Source organism: Cebus imitator, unplaced genomic scaffold (genome assembly GCF_001604975.1).
Source record: "Cebus imitator isolate Cc_AM_T3 unplaced genomic scaffold, Cebus_imitator-1.0 Scaffold135, whole genome shotgun sequence".
Lineage (NCBI taxonomy): Eukaryota > Metazoa > Chordata > Mammalia > Primates > Cebidae > Cebus > Cebus imitator.
Window position 1 is genome coordinate 1,019,015 of NW_016107450.1, and position 19,931 is coordinate 1,038,945.

At 39.4% G+C, this 19,931-nt stretch overlaps 1 protein-coding gene across 2 annotated transcripts in view; it reads right to left on the bottom strand.

Moving 5' to 3' along the window:
* The window catches only part of CACHD1 (cache domain containing 1), a 228,154-nt gene that overhangs the window by 115,218 nt on the left and 93,005 nt on the right, over positions 1 to 19,931 (bottom strand). For both annotated transcript variants that reach the window (XM_037743111.1, XM_017541535.2), the window contains exon 3: positions 3,789 to 3,937. In XM_037743111.1, the coding sequence (XP_037599039.1) occupies positions 3,789 to 3,937 (149 nt within the window). The remainder of the gene's footprint in view (positions 1 to 3,788; positions 3,938 to 19,931) is intronic.

Sequence of the window (19,931 nt, forward strand, 5' to 3'; positions counted from 1 at the left end):
GAAGGAAGGAAAAAGAAAAAGAAAAAGAAAAGGAAGGGGTGAACAACTGAAATGTGTTCAGCAGGCACCCCAGCCATTAGAATATGCAGATAAGGCACTTTCTGAGGGACTGGAACAAAAGTAGCTAGCTGAGGATTCATACCCTTGTTCACCCCAACATGATTTCCATTTTTAAATTTTCACTTACAAACTGAGGGGCTCCTGTGATTTTAGAAAATGCTTGTGTTCCGCCAACATCTAGAAAAAAGCATCAGCTCAGGGTTCACTCCCAAAATTTCTCCACACATTTCCCTGAAAGTGGGCTCCATTCAAAGCCAAGTAGATGTAGTATTATAGAAGGAAGTCCTCACAGGCTGCTTCCTAATGCAAAAGATCTCTCTTGTTAGGTATCTTTTAAATTTGTTGAAAGAGGTTCCACACCTGTATTGCTCATCTGTACATTCTCTGATTGTTTGGCTTTACCTTCAGAACTGTCTTAGTTTTCCAAGATCCACCCCAAGTAGTTCTTGGCTCTGTCAACTACTCCTGGCTGGGAGATAAGACTGCCACCTCTGAAGGAGAAACATTTTCTCCTACTAATCGCTTACTAGATAAGGTACAGTTAAGGTCTCACGGATGTTCAACTAAACTAAATGAGAAGTTCCTAAGGGGCAGACACTACAGTTTATGTTTGATTGTATTAACAAAAAGCTTGATTACTGGGTTTTGCCAAGTTAAATGGCTTCTGTCCCATACTTGAAGCCTTATCTCAATATATTCAAAATGGAAATCACTGTCTTTACTCCCAAACTTAATGCACACATGTGTGTTCTTGGCTTTTTGGCTAATGTCAAGTGTAACGTCTGCATGTGTGTGTGTGTGTGTGTGTGTGTGTATGTATGTATGTATGACCATTCTCACAATTCAGCTTAAACACGACTGCCTCTTACCATCTCATATATATGTATGTGATACAATTTTCATAACTAATCTTCTATTGCTAGAAATTTAGAGTATTTATAATTTTCTCTATTATAAATGGTTCTATGATATTTTTCTTTCAGTGTTTTTATATTTTTTATGATGTTCTTCCTAACGGCCACATCAAGGGGCAGATTTCTAAAGTTCGTAAAATCATTTCTGATACAACCTATCTGGTATAGTTCTCTGCTTTGAGGAACCACAGTACCTCTCTGCTACGTCACATTTTGCCCTATTAATTATGCTCAATATTTGCCACTCCACCACCCATTAACTTACACATTTCTAGAGAGTAGACACACTCTTACACATTCCTATATTTAAATCAATTCCGATTCCAACAAATAGTATAAAAATTAAATACAATGTCCAGGTACTAGGGATAAAAAAGGATGAGGTGTAATTCCTGCCCAGAACAGAAGGGGAGGCTGACTCACAACATGGTCTGATACATGAAGTTCTACACTATATAGAGCTGTATGGAAATTACTATGGGAACAAAGATTCCAGGAACAAAAGACAGTAAGGAGAGGAAAGAAAAGGCAATTGGAGGCTATGGAGAAAGGGCAAATGTTGAGCTGCTCCTTGAAACATTCATAGAAATTCACCAGGTGGGCCAACTGATTGGGTAGATTCACCAGCAGCAGCCAGCCCATTCAAGTTTTGGGTTTTTCCCCTCTAGAGCACTAGTTCTATCTAGGAATTTATGAAGATCCCCAATCTGCTAAGGCAGGGTTTTTCAACCTTGGCACTACTGACATTTTGGACAAAGTAATTCATTGTCTTGGGGAGCTGTCCTGTATGTTATAGGATATGTAGCAGTATCCCCAGACTCTGCTCACTAGATGCCAGGAGCAACCATTTCCTCCAGCCTTTAAGTTGTGACAGATGAAAATGTGTGTGGACATTGCCACATGTCTTTCCCTAGGAGAAAAATGCATAAATCTAGCTCTAAGAACTTCTCCTTACCTTACTATCTTTTCTCCGTGTCCTCAAAATGATTTCTTCTTGAGGCCCAAAACCCAACTGGACCCTCATCTTATTTTTAGATAGTAAGAAGCTTGTCAAAACATTAAGTTAATGTTGCCCCACTATAAAACATAATCTTTGATTATATCTTATATGGTTTGGTTGTGTCCCCCACCTACATCTCATCTTGAATTGTAGCTTCCATAATCCCCATGTGTCATGGGAGGGACCCAGTGGGAGGTAACTGAATCACGGGGATGGGTTTTCCTGTGCTGTTCTCATGATAGGGGATGGGTTTTCCTGTGCTGTTCTCATGATAGTAAATAAGTTTCACGAGATCTGATGGTTTTATAAAGGGCAGTACCCCTGCACATGCTCTCTTTCCTGTCACCATGTAAGATGTGTCTTTGCACATCCTTCACCTTCCCCCATGATTGTGAGGCCTCTCCAGCCATGTGGAACTGTGAGTCTGTTAAACCTCTTTTCCTTTATAAATTACCTAGTCTCAAGTATGTCTTTATTAGCAGTGTGATAAGGAACTAATACCTAACAAATAAAAATTGAAATGTTCACTCTGATATAAAGGTATACAAACATTTAATGTTATAGCTAATACTGTTTAGAACATTTCAGTTTACAAAATACTTTCACATTTGACTTCACTGAATGTTTACAATATCCTGGAATATTAGTTATTGTTCCCATTCCAGAAATAAAGACAAGATTGCTCAAAGACATCAAATATCCCAAGACCATGTGGATACTGAGTGTTAGGGGTAGAATTCCTATCTAACAGTCTCATTCCAAACTATATATGCTTTCCATTTAGCTTACAGAACAATTAGTATGAGTTTCTTTGGTTCACAGACAGTGAAAGCCAAACAAGGTCTCATCTTAACATCATATAAATGGAGAAATAAAATGACTTGAAGATGCTACCTACAAGCCGAGCAAGAAACCATAAGTAAAAACTTGCTTATGGAAACAAAGCATCATTTAACCACAGAAAAATGTTATATCCATTCTTTGCCTAGCCACAAGAGTACTTGTTATGCAAAAAGAGAAATAATACTAATTAACATTTACACTCATATTTTAAAACATATTAACATCTTTTATGTATTCTAAGTAGCACTAGAAAGTTAGTATAAGATTATTTTCCATATTGGCAGAAAACTGAGCATAAAAATAAACATTAAGTAACTTGAAAAGGGACACACAGCTAATTCAAGCCCAAGTCAAACTTAAAACTACGCTCTTTGCACCTTTAGGTAAGTGTTCCTTCCACTACAATTTTCAGCATCCCATAGCCCTATATGCCTCCAAATATAAATATCACTAGGTCAATAAATAAAAATATCCTCAACCATGCAGATACAAATCTTTTCAATACAATCTGAAACCACATTTCCCATAGGAGTTTTAAAGATACTATCTACTAAGGTAGTGGGATTTTTTTTGGTTACTCTTTTAAAGACAAAAAGCACTCCCTTAAATTAAGCAAGTGACATGGCTTAATAGTTGACTCAGGACAAAGCATTTCCAATTTTCAGTTTTCTAGGTTTAGATTCTGTACTCAAATAAATAGTTGATACTGTTCAACCTGAATTTCTTCAGCACCAAAAGGTGAGTAGGGAGGGTCCAGGAATTTGCTGGCTAGAGAACACTGAATCACATTTCTTTAAAAATTACTTGTCTAAAGATAAAGGGATTATCTTAACAAGTAGGAAATGACTTGAGTTACACAATTTGCAATATAATTTGCAATAAATAAACACAGGTATTTTTAAAATGAAATGAAAAGTTATAAGCAATTCCATTTCTGGTTTATACAACAACAAAAAGTTTTAAAGTCTTACTCCATCATGGAAGGTGGGATAGTACAGCAGTCTTGAATTGCAGTTAGGGGAGAGGTCAGGTGAGCTGTATAGGATGCTTCTACAACTTGCTTGTTGCGATTGACCACATCCAAGTAACGGTTGAACTTCTCTCGGATTTTTTTGGCTAGCTGTGGGATGACAGTGAGCAAAATAAATCGAAAGTTCAAGACAATAACACATTGTTTTTTCCTAATAAACTAATAAAATGTGTCACAACCTGCATATATTAAAATTCAAATAAAACAACACACACCCACGTTATATTCCACTGTGTGGGTTGAGATAAATATTGCACAATTCCTAGAAGTCACAGAAGGGTACTCAGACAATGGTAAAATTGTATCTTCTTATAACAGATGATAGCATGTTAAATAGAACAATACCTATCCATAAAATACCTTGCTGGAAAAAGGAAAACAAAGACTGCTGATGTTATTATTGTCAGTGTGACTGTGGGCATTGCATGTTACAGGGCAATAACAACTGGCACAAAAGAGAAGAGACATTATCTGTTACTTGTGGTTCTGGAGTCACGTTTTTCAAGGGGGGTAATACAAGACAGAAAGGAAAAAACATTCAGTACCTCCTGCTACACAGCCCCAGGGGACGCCATTCTCAGTCTTCCATGTGAATGGCAATTCTTTGGAGTTGTACAATACATATAAAATGAAATGTACAGCTAGAAATATACTTGTGTTTGGTTTGTTACATGTTTAAGATGGACAAACGTCTTTTTTAACTGCTGTAAACAGAACACTTCATCATGATTTACTTTCATGTGGGAATAACAGAAGCAAATTGGTGAGCATACTGCTTTTTCCTCCATTGTTCCCATCAAATACCACGGCTTCATCACAGATCTCCAAGGAAAACCGTGTTGTTTTTTTCCTCCCCTTAAAACAAAATGTTACCCAAATGAAATGACTGATCGAATTATAGCTAATTGGTTTTGTAGTGCTATTCATTATCAACTCACTGGAGGAAAACTAATCATCTCCTCTGGGTCATGTGTCTCACACAATCCAATAGCTTCCAGGCTGAGAGCATGGAGTCAAATCAAAGTATCTTCATTTGTTATATTCAAGCCAATTTTAAATGTTGATTTTGTTCCAGGGATATTCTATAGCTCAATTAAATAACTGAGGGTCTCAGCCTTGCTAGAAATTACATAAACTATAAAGTTTAGAAAAACTTCCAGACATAACAAAGGGATATGAGTATAATGTTTAATTGGATAATGGGTTGTCCAAGTTCATTTATTATTTTCAAAGGAGGAGTTGTGTGTCTTGAAAATTTATAAGACAACTCACAATGCTCCCTGACCTAGACTTCCTACTATTAAAATAAAGTAGGTTTTCCTCATTGAGGTCATTGCATTAAAACATATAAACCCAGATTAATTTTGACGAGTGGTGGCTTTGCCCCTCTCAGGGGACATTTGGAGAAAATTTTGATTGTTACAACTTGGTGTAGAATGCTACAAAGTAGATAGGTAGAGGCCAGGGATTCTCCTAAACATCCTACAATGCACAGGACAGCATCCCAAAACCAAGAGTTATTTGGCTCAAATGTCACCAACGGCCCAGATGAGAAACCTCAAAATCTCGACTGACTGCTTTTTTAACAAGTGCTAGAAAATAATTTTTTAAACAAAAAATTCACATTTTGTTAAGGATATTAATATAACCCTTTCAGGGCCTCTAAAAATCTTTAGTAGTATCCTCTGATTGCAGTCAAATATTAACCAGACGTTTTATTTAAGGGCTATTCTTGGGTATGAATTCTGACCAATTTATTTTTTCTTTTCAACTTTTATTTTAGGTTCGGGGGTATATAAGCATGTTTTTTATATGGATAAATTGTGTGTTACTAGGGTTTGGTGTACAAATGATTTTGTCATGTAGCAAAACTTTGATTAGAGAAAAATCAGTTAATTATCCCAATTTTCAATTCAGGCAATAGGTTCCAAACTGTTCTTCTATTTGAATTCTCCACCCATCCAAAATGATACCTTAACAGGGAGGAAAAAATCTAGTACATTTCAACAATTGCAATTTTTTTCATTTTTTGGTTTTCCTTCCCCAAAGTAATATAAAACAGGACATCACATGTGGCCCAAATATGAAGAGAGGACTATTCACTCATTATCAGAAGTGTTAACGTGGTTTTTAAACAGCAGCTTGCAAGTAATCTAACAATCTTCTTTTCCCAGACTTTCACATTCAATGGGCAGTAGAGGATGTGAGAGCAACAGGCCCAGCTTGAAAACTTAATATATATTCTCATAATGCCCTGCATAACCCTCTCATAACACACATTACATTTAATGCTGTTATCTTTTTTAACATTTGGCTATTTCATGAGACTACATGCACTATAAGGACATAAAGTCTCATAAGACAGGCAGATGTTAAAAGATGACATACGATATATGTTTTTGTTCATCATAGTATCTTCAGGGTCCAGCACACTGCCTGGCATTGCAGGCACAGAAAAAATATTTAATGAAGTGATGAAGATTTTTAACATTCACTCCTAAGAGTCATCAACCCTATCTTCTGTTCTAATAACAAACTCTTAAAACATATTTATTTTAAAAATATACAACCATATGTATTTCTGGAAGTTCCATCAGGAAACAAGTTATAGCTTTTCTTTGTAGGTCGTGACTTCTGATAAAGTAAATATCATTAATTTCCCACTTAGGAGTATTAAGAGTATATAGTCCTTTATTGCCCTTGGAAATAAATTTTGTGTAACGTAATGACGATATAATTAAAATAACTAAATTTTGAAGTATCTTCACAAATTCACTTTAAAATAAAAACAAAATTTGTAATCATATATCCTTCTCTCTCATACACACTCTTAGTATTTAACTCCACTTGAGAAATGCCCAAGGGTTTCTTCTACACATTTGGTGGATTCTAACTTTAAAGAGTCAGATTTAGCTAACTTCAGATATTATAATCTGGTCCACTGCCCGTTTCTATATAGGCCATGCGCTAAGAATGATTCTTACACTTCTAAATTTTTTTAAGAAGAATATTTTAATATTTAATAATTATATGAAATTCCAATTTTACTGTTACTATTTATTGGAACACAGTCATTTGTTTATATATTGTTTGTGACTGCTTTCATTTAATAATGGCAGATTGAGTAGCTGGAAGAGTCTGTGCGGCTGCTTTTTTATTTTTTATTTTTTTTTTGAGACGGAGTTTCGCTCTTGTTACCCAGACTGGAGTACAATGGTGTGATCTCAGCTCACCGCAACCTCCGCCTCCTAGGTTCAGGCAATTCTCCTGCCCCAGCCTCCTGAGAAGCTGGGATTACAGGCAAGCACCACCATGCCCAGCTAATGTTTTGTAGTTTTAGTAGAGACGGGGTTTCACCATGTTGACCAGGATGGTCTCGATCTCTTGACCTCGTGATCCACCCGCCTCGGCCTCCCAAAGTGCTGGGATTACAGGCTTGAGCCACCGCGCCCGGCCGGTCTTGATCTCTTGACCTCGTGATCCACCCGCCTCGGCCTCCCAAAGTGCTGGGATTACAGGCTTGAGCCACCGCGCCCGGCCGGTCTTGATCTCTTGACCTCGTGATCCACCCGCCTCGGCCTCCCAAAGTGCTGGGATTACAGGCGTGAGCCACCGCGCCCGGCCGGCTGCTTTGCTATAGGTACAAGTCAGGGGCCCTAATTTATCCCCAGATGAAACGATAATCCCAGTGTGGTGCCATAATCCCAGTGTGGTAGTTTTATGAAAATTTGCTGCAAATTCTTTAATAGGTCTTTCCCTTTGGCAGCTGGGGTCTATATTTCCCCCCAACACCACTGCTTAAATCTGGGTAGACTTATGATAGCTTGCTTCTACTAGTGGAGTACAGAGAAAGTGATACTATGTGACTTCTAAAGCTAGTCATAAAAGGACATCCCTCTCTCTTGGAATGCTTACTCTTGGTAGCTGTTAGCTATGAAGCTGTAAGAAGTCCAAGACACATGGAGAGGCCACAGTCAGTGCTTAGTTGGCAGCTCCTTAGCTTAGCATGTCTTTCATGTCATCCCAGCCCAAGTTTGTGGCATGAACCAAAAAACTTCCAGATAATTTCAGCCCCCCACAGTAGTCCCTTGATGAAGCCATGGACATCATGAAGCAGAAATAAGCCATCTTTACTGTGCCTGGTCAAAACCCTGACCCACAGAATTTGTAAGCATGTTTGTTTATGCCACAAAGTGTTGGGTGGTTTGGGGTGTTGTCTGCAACAGGAAACTGGAAAATGCAGGATCGGCTGAATTCCATCCTAGGATATGTATATTGAAGCTAAGTGAAACAAAGCTCCTAAATGTAGGCACTGCATCTAAATTATCAAGATTGTATCCTGTAGGTTTTAAACCTGTTGCCAGAGATTTCAGGGTTCTTCAGAAAATTTTAACAGCTACCAGGACCTTACAGTGTGGGTCTTATTTATATCAATGAGTTAAGCGACGAGCCCAAAGCCACAAAATAAGGGAAAGAGCCATTCACTTACACAAATTCAAAATCCGTGTGCTCACTCACTGGCTGTGGTGCCTCAGACAAACCAAACCTAAAAGAAGCGGCAATGGTGGCTTGAAATATTAAAATACGACAAATCACACAGGCTGAGAATTCCTGTTAACGTAATCAGACAAGGCAAAAAGCAGAGTGTTAAAAGGTCCTCAGCTCTGGGCTGGCTGTGGAACTGAATTCTCCTTGGGGTTGCAGGGTGACTGGCTGATGGGAGAGGGGCCCTGGTAGAGGTGTGTTTTATTGGGGATTGGGGTAGAGTGTCTACCTTTGCCTTCCTGGTTAGGGTGGCCCTTTAGCTGCATTCTTCATCAGTAGAGACAATAAGCACTAAGAATTCAAAATCCAGATACCTATGGTACTTAACATAAAGTGTCAAATGCATGCTCTGTCTACCTGGATTCACAACTGCCAGTCAAAAATTCCCCTATCTTTCATGTAGTGACACCCAATCTTGCCTTACTAAGAAAAGTAAAAATGCCAACATCCACCGAGTGCCAACTACGTACAAGTCACAATTTTATACATCTCACAGGCATACATCAACTTAGTCCTTTGAAGGATCCTATTAGGTGCACACTTCCATTTTCCAGAAGTAGACACTAAGGAATAAGTAATTTGCTCAAGGTTACAAAGCTAGTAAGTGTCATGGCTGGAATTCAAACCCATATTCTGACTTCAGAGCCCAAGCCTTCAACCTTTATACAACATTGCTTCTCTTTGCAATATAAAGATCAACCCTCTCCCCACATTTCTTTTCAAATCAATTTTAACAAATGCTGTGAAATGCTTGGCAGGATATCATAAGCTATGCATAGTCTCATTACTTTATAATAAAAATTAGATTTTTAAAAATTAATATGATTTCTAATAATATTCTTCAAAATTCCTATGAAAATCAAGTACTTGGAAGAAGTTGCGAATTGTTAAATTTTACCACCAATATAAAAAAGGGCCAGGCACAGTGGCTCACACCTGTAATCCCAACACTTTGGGAGGCTGAGGCAGGGGATCACTTAAGCCCAGGTGTTCGAGACCAGCCTGGGTAACATAGTGGGACACTTTCTCTTAAAAAAAAAAAAATACAAAAAATTAGCCAGGAATATTGGTGTGCCCCTGTAGTCCCAGCTATCCAGGGGGCTGAGGTGAGAGGATCATCTGAGCCTGGGAGGTTGAGGCTGCAGTGAGCCATGATTGTGCCACTGCACTCCATCCTGTGATACCCTGTCCCTACCTCCCGAGAAACGGGGTGGGAAGGATATGACCAAATTTATTATGAAGAATCCCCCCTATCAAAAAAACCCCACCAAACTGATGCCTACCTAATATTACCTGAGTACTGTGGAATAAATTACATTCAACTATTTTAAATTGTTCAAATTATCCAAGGGGGTTTAGTTGCTTTGTTAGTAACCTGGAAAGAGAACAGAGTGGTTGTATTGTTCCTTTTCTTCAGAATTCAGTATTTTCCTAAAGAATTTCACCTTACTTATCTACCATCATAGGATAGTAAAAGAACATTGTGATTCCCAGTTTACAAGTGAAGAAACAAGGCATCTGGAGCTTAAAAGTCTCTTGACTACCAGGGGGTGCTCTTGCCTCCCTCCACCTCACTGCCTGACATGAGCTCCCTGTGTCCTTCTGACGAGGAATGTGATAGTGACACACTATAGAAACCTCATCTCATGCTCCACTATTGCGATCTTTTTTTCCTCCCTCTAAAAGCAATCTCTTTTAGCACGCCAACTAAACCCAGGTTGCTTGGCAAGCATAACAGAATCTCAGAGTAAAGATAGCCCACAGAGAGGTTAATCCTGAATGTATCCAATAAACTGAAGAGGACCGACTGACCAATGTAGAACCTTCCAAGAGACCAGACAGATTCTGGGTCTGTATCCTGCCATGATCCCTGCAGACAGGAGAAAACAAAGACATTCTCAAAAGAAAGCTACAGGTGGACCCACAATCCTCCTCAGTGTAATTAAAAACATTTTTCTTTCCACAGCTCAGCTTTCATCTTTTATCCTTCTTTATCCTTTCCCCTTCACCCCCCTAAGGGGTTCCTGAATGCTGATGAGACAACAGGACTAAAACCATCTTGTCATCTTTTGGGTCAATTCTCAGGCTAGCCAACATCCAGCCATGGGTCAAATGATCAGTAGGTAGCGCGCGGTCCCCATGGGAACGGATTCTAATTTGTCATCATCTCCAGTGACAACGTTTCATCACAACATCAATGAATTTCTTTCTTGCTGAATTTCTTTTCCCCTAATTTTCCCATAGACATTTCTGTCATTTGCATACATCCCCAGAGCCCTTTTTTAAAAGCTCTTTTTACCTTAGTTTTACACTTCAGAAGATTGGAGGTGGGGTGGGCACATGGTTAGGAAAAGGTAAAAGAAAACAAAAACGCAAAGGCATACTGTGCACTTTATTTATGTCTGCTTCCTAAAAGGAAGGGCCGGAAGGAGTTTTGAATGTTAGGGAAAGCTTTATTTAAAATACATAACAATGAAGCTGACAGGCACAGACAGGAAATGTACCCTAGGGACTGAAGATTCATAGCAAAATTCCTATTGAATGTAGAAGAGTTTAACATTGGATATTCAAAGACCTTTGTGCCATGATAAGAATTTAATAGTTGATCCTTCTTTCCTTCAACTCTAGCCTTATTACTCAAGAATAAACCTTGCATTTTGTTTGCTAGTAAGTTTCAGGGTTTAGATATTTGAATGTATGTGACATAAAAATAATTTTAAGCACAAATATTTAATGACTCTGAACATCACATCACTGCATTCCAAAGTTCTTCATAGAAAATATTCTCATTGTTTCATTTTGTACATCATACACAGGATATTAGAAACGCTCCAAATCTCTGCTATTCTGTCAATTAGTAATAGTCGTAATGGTTCAGACAAACATAGAGCGCTCTCACCTATTAGCTGGGAATTTGGGCAAATTCCTTGACTTCCCTTAGCATCAGTTCCTCATGAGTAAAACAGAAATAATATCCCTTAAAGCACTTATTGTGATGTTCAAATGAAACACAGTGAATGTACTAAGACTAGGACAAATACAGGGGATTATTCTTACTGTCACAGTGGACAGTCTCTGGCCTACAAATGTAGTCATAACTGGGGAAATACTGTGGGGTCTAAATTGTCTAACAACAGAGCTAGAAAGAAAGGGATAAATCTATAAGTAATAAGCTGAATGTTAACTAACCACTTGATTCATTTAATTCATCCACATGGTTAATTCTAAATGGGAAATCCAGCACAAGGTCTCGTGGGGGAAAACATTTTTTCTTAGATTAAAAGCAAAATGGCACAGAGGGCTGGAGTCCAAGAGAATTTTCAGTTAAATTCAGCTCTGTCATTTACTAGCTAAAGGAGACAAGGCAAGTTATTTCTCTAAGCCTCAACTTAATCATCTGTAAATTGGATTCAATAATAAATAGCTGCTTTGTGATGTTATTTGCAAACTAAGTGGGATAAAGTTTGTAAAGTATTTAGCAGAGTGTCTAATGTATTATAAGTGCCAAACAAACAGTAGTGGCTGTTTACTATTATTGTAGTGGTGGTGATTATTGTTTGAGGAACTTAACAACCGGCTAGGTACTCAGAATGGAGAATCCAAAGAACATTCTCTGTACTTGGATAAGGTGAGTAGTCAACACAGTCAGGGTGGATGTGTCAGCGGTAGGTTATGACCTTACTACAGCTGTCAGTGACTCTTCTAAAGCACTGGGCCATACAGGATAGGTAATTACAGTCTTGGGCAGCTCAGACTTTTTCTGGGATCTTCTTTTAAGAATCTAATAATGACCTTACTCTTGTGTTGTTATATTTTACCATTTTCAAAGCATTTTTACCTGAATTGTCTCATTTGTGCCTTATAACAACCCTGAAAACTAGGCGGAGCAGATAGTCTCTCTGTCCCAGTTTTACAATCAAGGAAATCAAGGCTCAGTGGTTTGCCCAAGCTCACGCTGGGTAAGGGTAGAAAACAAAAAGACGTTTTCTTCTAATCCCTAGCTCAATTCTCTTTCTGCTAACAACCTCCCTCAAATTGAAGAAAAATGTGAACTCTCCCAGATCAAATTATCTAAATTCTACTAATTCCTTCTGGTTCCAGACCAATTTCAACCTCTTTGAAGCCTTCTCAGTCCTTCTTTTCCAAAATTTCCTAGGACTCACCATTTGTTCCACTCACTTTCTGCTTCACACTGTTCTTGTTTTTTTCCTCATTTGAAGACTCCGTTTTTCCCAGCAAACCAATAACAAGACAATAATTAGAACTAATTGATTACTATGTTTAGGGCACTGTGTGACATGTGACTTTACCTGATGCCTTTTAATCTTCACAGCAGCCCTTGGTAATCACCCTATGCTATTTTTAGAGGATGATTCCAATGGATTAACTTGCCCAAGGTCACCCAGCTAATAAATAGAATAATTAGATCAAATTCATCCTCTTGAACCACTGCACTATGCATTTTTATTTGTTGCTTAGCACGTAGAAGAGACTTAAAGATGTTAATGCCACATGCCCCCACACTATATACCATTATTGGCCACACTGGAAAAATCTTCCTCTGAGACTAGACAAAGGCAGATAATCTATGACTATTACTCATATCTGGTTCAAGCCAATCAGAAACTTCAGGCCTGTCTAGTTCCCTATCTTAACCTGCCTCCTAGGTAATATCAGCTGCTCTAAAGCAAGTCTTGCTGTCTTAGCTCCAGTTACTCTACAAATATGATAGAGTCGCTTAAACAACAAATATTTATTTCTCATAGTTCTGTAAAGTGGGAAGTCCAAGATCAAGATGCCAGCAGATTCAGTATGTGGTGAGGGCCCTCCTTCCTAGCTTGCAGAATACCTTCTTGTATTCAGACATGGCAAACAGTGTCTCTCTCTTCCCCCCCCCCTTTTTTTTTTTTGAGATGGGGTATCGCTCTGTTGCCAGGCCGGAGTGCAGTGGCGCAATCTTGGCTCACTTCAACCTCTGCCTCCCAAGTTCAAGCCATTCCCCTGCCTCAGCCTCCCAAGTAGCTGGGACTACAAGTGCACACCACCATGCCCGGCTAGTTTTTTTGTGTTTTAGTAGAGACAGGATTTCACCATGTTGGCCAGGATGGTTTTGATCTCCTGACCTTGTGATCCACCCGCTTCAGCCTCCCAATGTGCTGGGATTACAGGCTTGAGCCACCACACCCGGCCTCTTCCTCTTCTTATACAGAGTACTCCAGTGTTTCTGTCTCTTCTTACAACAGCTTAAATCCCATCATGGAGGTTCTACCCTGATCACCTCATCTAACCCAAAAAGCCTCCCAAAGGCCCCCCTCCAAATACCTAGGTACTCGGAAAACCCAAAGAACATTCTCTGTACTTGGATAAGGATGAGTAGTCAACACAGTCAGGGTGGATGTGTCAGCAGTAGGTTATGGCCTTACTACAGCTGTCAGTGACTCTTCTAAAGCACTGGTTCATACGGGATACGTAATTACAGTCTTGGGCAGCTCATTGGGGGTTAGGACTTCAGCATATGACTTTGGGGAAGACACAAACATTCAGTCCATACTTGCCTCCAAAAGAGCACCTGTTCAGAAAGGTATACTGATGGACACTGGCCACTGTCATGATAAGACTGCTCATCAACACTAGTTTGGGCCTCATAAAATTACTCAGTAGGACAGAGCCTGGGCATGGCAGGCAACGATGTAGGATAAGACAGATGAAGACCTGGAGATGCAATAGGGTCAGTCTGAATTTCCACTGGCCCATGGAGACTTCAGGGTAGTCTGACAGATGTGAGAGAACAGCCCATCCAACAGAGAAGCAGGGCAACTGCTGACAGACGATCTGCAGGTGGACCAGAAGATTTATGTGCAAGGCTGTCTGGGCTCCAGGGTCACATACCCTGATCCTGTGAGAGACGGGGCCTCTGTGCTGAGCTGGGAGGAGTACAATGGAAAAAACAGAAGGCAAGTGCTGACATGCCAGAGAACTCAGGGAGGCTGAGCCCTGGGAAACAGTTGAGACCAGCAGCTTCTTTTTTCATCCAAAATGAACGTTTGCTTTAAAGGTTATAATGGGGTTGGTTTGGGTAGCAGTTTGTGTTGGGAATTCCAGGAAAGTCACTGCAGTACACACCCAAGCCTCCCAAAAGCCAAGGTTATCAACTCAAGGGCTCAATGGACTCTTGCCCCATTTTTCACCCCACTCTACCCTTAACAACCAGATCATAACAAAAGAAACAAAAGGAAAGGCAGGCTTCAGCCGTCTTCTCCTCACTTCACTCTGTAACAGGAGCCCCTGAGATTCTTTTACATCTGAAATAAGCCCAGGCCTGGAAAGTTTACCATCTATTCCTTCACAAGGAAAAAGAAGTTCAACCTATTCTTGACCTTAGAAAAAAAATCGAGAAGCTGAGAAGTGGGAAGAGGAGACAGCAGGAGCCACAGAATAATCGCTAACATTTTATATCACAATTTTTGACCTAACTTTGTGTTTAATATTAATTACGAGGGAAAGGGGAAAAAATACTATGGGTTCGTAAACTTGGGGATTCTCTGGCGGCCCGTGAAAGAGACCCTCAACTGTGGAAAAGAAAAATAAACCCAGGCTCTTACCACATTAAACTCTTACTTGGAGAACAAATATCTGTGCATAGCTTAACAAACTCTAAGTGTAACATAGACACATTTCAAATAAAAGGGAGGCCACTAGAGAATGGAGATGGATAGGTGGGAAGGGCTCTGGGAGCCTGAAATTTCACAGAGCCTAGACTCCTCTTCTCCAGACCCAATGCAAATAATATCTTGCCACAAACCAACCTTGTGAGCTGGGCCAGAGCCTGGCACACGATGCAGACACTCAGGAAAACATTTCCTGCATAAATGAAGGACGAAACCTGACCTAGCCTCCAGTGAGAGGATAACCGACCACAGCATTTTAGGGTTCCTCAAGGGCCCCTTTGAGCGTATCGATCAAACACTTGCCACCAGCAAGTGTCAATTAACTCAGCAATGGAATGGAAAGATGACACTGGCAAGGAAACAAGGATCTTTTACCACTAAGCACTTCCTTACCCTCACACTGGCCAAGTACTTACTAAATCCAAGTCCTGGGATGACAATCTTGAGACACAATGACCTTCTCTAAAATTTTCAAAAATCTAGATGTTTCTATTTCCCCATTTTAAAATAATATTAGCTTGCCTTTCCAATGAAATATAGTATTGTGCCATTTCAGGATTTCACTGATACTATGAGCTCAATTACAGTAATTGCAAGGTCTCTCCCTTCTAGTGCCCCATTAAAAAAGATGATTTCAAGACCAGAGCCTCATGTGTAGTGCAGTTCTATATTTAGAGTAATAAATTTGCACAAAGTAGATTTTCTTTAAAACTAAAGAGAGAAAAATGGTATAAAAGGAAGCATCTTATGAATATTTGGCTTCTTCAACTGTTAAAGACTGGCTTTGAGTATCCATATTACCTGGGTCTTGAGTATGACGTGGCATTAGGAGGCAGAAGCACTTTCTCTCCTGGTCCTTACCTTTCAACAAGGAAGACAGTTGTAATGTGCTAATATCATCCAATAGAGAAAAGGCTTTTCTAGGCTTCAGGTTCAAGAAACTTTAGCAGTGGCAAAGCAACTCCTGAGATGTGGGGGCCTTTACCATGCAGGCATATAGCTACAAGTGCTGATCCAGAGGTACAAGTTTTTTAAAAATATCATTAGGAAAAAACTGTTTCAAGCCAACAACAACAGCACCATCACCCCCGCCTCTCCCACAGCTTAGATGAGGTGCAAATGTTGGGTGTTGCTGGGGAGTAAGTTGCCTGCTATTAAGACTTGCTTGAAACAACAACAAAATGTTTCCCGTATGGGTTCCCTGCCAGAGGAATGAGGATATTTGCCCGAACCACAACAATTTTATTATATCCTTCTCTGAACTATTCTGTGTGTTCTCCTGCCAAGCTGCATCTAATATCACTCTCTAAGTCATAGTTGGATTTAGGAAGGTCTTCTCATCCCCGATCTGATGACAGGGCAAACTGCAAACAGAAGAACTGGGGCATGCCTGCTCTTAGGATTCACTGCTAACACCTTTCTTTAGAGGCTGGTGCCACGGTAGGCCTGACATGCGTGTCAGCAGATGTGACAGTGACACTTCCTGATGATGCTGCAGCATGTAAAAGGACTAAACTAATGGCTGCTAAAGTAACACCCAGTGTGAATGCCCATGAACAGCTATTCTAACATGATCCCTACCTGCCCAGAGTCTTTTAATATCAAAATAAAGCTCTAGTTCCTGGAAGGTTTCCAATTTTACCACGCCACATGTTCATTTCAGGGGTCCACATTTTCAAAGCATTTACCCAATTCAGGGGATCCTGATAAGAGCAGCAATTAATTCCTTCACATCATTACCAAAATATTTCCTATTGCACGATGGGATATGTTAGGGACGGGTGGTCTCTGTTCTTAAGTTGCTCGCCAGGTTTTATAATATGTTCTCAGATGAGTTTCTGTTTACTCATTCTGCCAGTACAGATAATTTGAGGTTATTTTATTTTTCAGTGGGAGCAGTGGTTTTAGGTGGAGGATGCAGTCAGGTAGGACTGGGGTAGGGAGACAGCTAGAGAAGTCTTGGCTGCTACCTTACCAGCATTTCCAAATACTATTCAACCTTGAGATATTGGAAATGCATGTAAAATGGGCTTACTTGTTTCCATTTTTAGTGGAATGTTCATTTCTCATGATACAGGTTTCCTGGCCTTTAGAATGAGGACTTGGACTGAGCCTATTCCCTTTTAGTTAAATGAAGTTTGTCTATTTGAGTAAAAAGCCCAGACCCATGTTTTTTTCAAGAGTCTGCTTCACTAAAAGAAGGCATCTGCACACACATGGACTCCAGAGCTATGTGAAAAAATGACTTTTATAAAACTAAACTAATGGCTGCTTACGTAATACTCAGTGTGCTACCTACAGCTGGGACATGGAATGAGGCACACCAGAGTGGGAGTTGCATGTCTCTTCCTGCCCTGCCTCAAGGCCCCACCCGCTCCTCTCCAGCTGGGCCTGTCTGCAACACCCACTCCCCCTACAGAACCAGTACCAGCCCCTTCATTTGTTTCCTTAGAGTGGGAACACAAACTCACGAGAATCAAGGAAATGAGGAAATGGACTGATCTGTGGTTTTGCTCAAACACCACCACCACCAAAAAAAACATGTAACCAGAATTTCCAAGACTTAAATGTATGTGTGGTAGTGGCAGTGATGTGAGAGGTTTAAAGATTCTGTTTTCTATAGATGGTAGAGGTGTGTACTTTTACATTTGTATATTTGCATGTTTTTATAAATGTACTTTTATATTTGTATTTCTGTTTTTACAAATATAAAAATACTGGGCATACAAAGAGTAAATATGTGCCTGGAGTACAATTAGTAACTGTAAACGATAGATGTATACGGTTTTTTGTGTACATAGATAATACATTACATAAATGTGTGTATACACAGGGTGTGTGCATGGCTGTATGTAAGCAAGATTATCTCAGCTTGCCTCAACACCAGGCACATACATTGACTAATGTACTATACATACCCCTAAGGTCAATAGGTCTATATTTAGGACAGAAATTTAAGCTTTCATGTATGCATTCACATATATTTTAACTTGCAAATATATATGTGTGTGTGTGTGTGTGAATATAGAACAGAGATTACCTGTATGTTTTCCTTAAAATAGAAACAAGATGGCTCCAAATCCCAAATGGGTGGGAAGATGGGGAGCTGGCAGGTGGCTTCCTCTCTCTGTACCCACCTCGTTCTTTCCTAGTTGAACAGTACTCCAAGCATCCTGACTATTGTCCAGGCTTCGTAAGGGAAGAGAGATCCGGAAGTTCTGAGAGGCATCTAAGGGTTGCTATATCCTCCAGGGAAACCTTACTAACAGAAGCTTACCAATCATAGTTCTACACTAAGAATGCCAATTAGTTATCAGCTTCTCGTGAGTGACAGAAAGGAAGCCCGTGATGTTAACACTTTCACAGACCCACATACTGGTCTAACAGCTGCAGGTTTTCACTCACTTAATTAGCTAAAAGTTCTTATTTAGGAGGTACTTACTTTAAAACAAAACAAAACCCCAATAGCCCAACAGAAATTCCACAAGGATACAAATTATAACCAACTGTCTTAAGATTATGTTAATAATAGAATAATGATGATTGGGAAGAAAGACAAAAGAGTCATCAAGGACTTCACTTATTTTTATGTCTTGTTTATGTTCCTGCAGGATGATCCATTAGTAATATAATGCGCTTCCTCCTAAGGCTCCAGTTACATCCTTGTGATTTATGAGAGCTCAAAGCTTGTTGCTAACAGCACAGAAGGCACCCTCCACCATTGTTTTACTCCTGACAACCGAGGATTTAAACCTGATCTTTTCCTCATTTAGCAGCTAAGTTTTCATCACAGTCCTTACAATGTTTAGATGTATTATATCAGTTGGTATAAGACTCTCAAGAGAAAATAAACCACCTTTATTTTAAAAATTGAAAATGTGCAGACGAATCTGCAGTAGAAAAAGTATGAAAAGCAACACAGCATATGTTTTTAGAACATGGTAAGAACATGGGTTTTAGAGTTGGGCCATTCTGGCTAAAATCCCAATCCTATCACCTAATTCAACCATGATTTTAGGATGTCTCTGAGTCTCAATTTCCTCAAAATGGGGAAAAGAACTGTATTTGTATCAAAGGGTTGTGTCACAAATTTAATGAGATAACTTATGTGGGCAGTATTTGTTAAATAAACACAAACTATCAGGTTGAATAAATAAAATCTTTTCCAAAATGCAACACAATTTACCTCTGTACTAATTTTTGCACCCATTTGGCATTTGTTAGGATTCTAGAGACAGTCACATAATTTGAACAGATCTGAAGGTAATGCCACACTAGATGAGATCCACAGTCCACCAGGGAGTCACCCTCAAGAGACTAGCAAGAAATATCAAATGCATGAACAAAAGGCTCTTGTGATTTACTTTGGGATAAGCTCTTTGTTTATCTTCCTACAATGCCAAGTATATAATAACTCAACAAATGTGTGCTGAGTTCATCACCTGCCTACCACTTAATAGAAGTATGCTCAGAATCTCTCCCTCAAAGAGATCATAATCTAGTTTATCCACTCATTCCCCAATACCTTCCAAGCACTACAGTGTGAATTATTCTGTTGTGGTCCCTGTACTCAGGAGTTTAACTTCCACAAGAAACCTAATTTTGGCTTTTGGAGGAGGCAACACATACCATTTACCCTCTGCAATAAACATATACATACTTTAATAATATTTAACTCACGCTAAAAGCTCTCATACATATATGTGAACATATTAGCTTTTAGTTCTAATATTTAATATTTTCTTGCCTCTTCCAAACTTTAAAGAGCATCCCCAATCACAATATTGTTGTATATTTTAAAAAGAAATTTAAATTCAGTTTTGCATAATTTTTGCTGTAGTATAATTGTTTATAAATAAATCTTTCCAAAA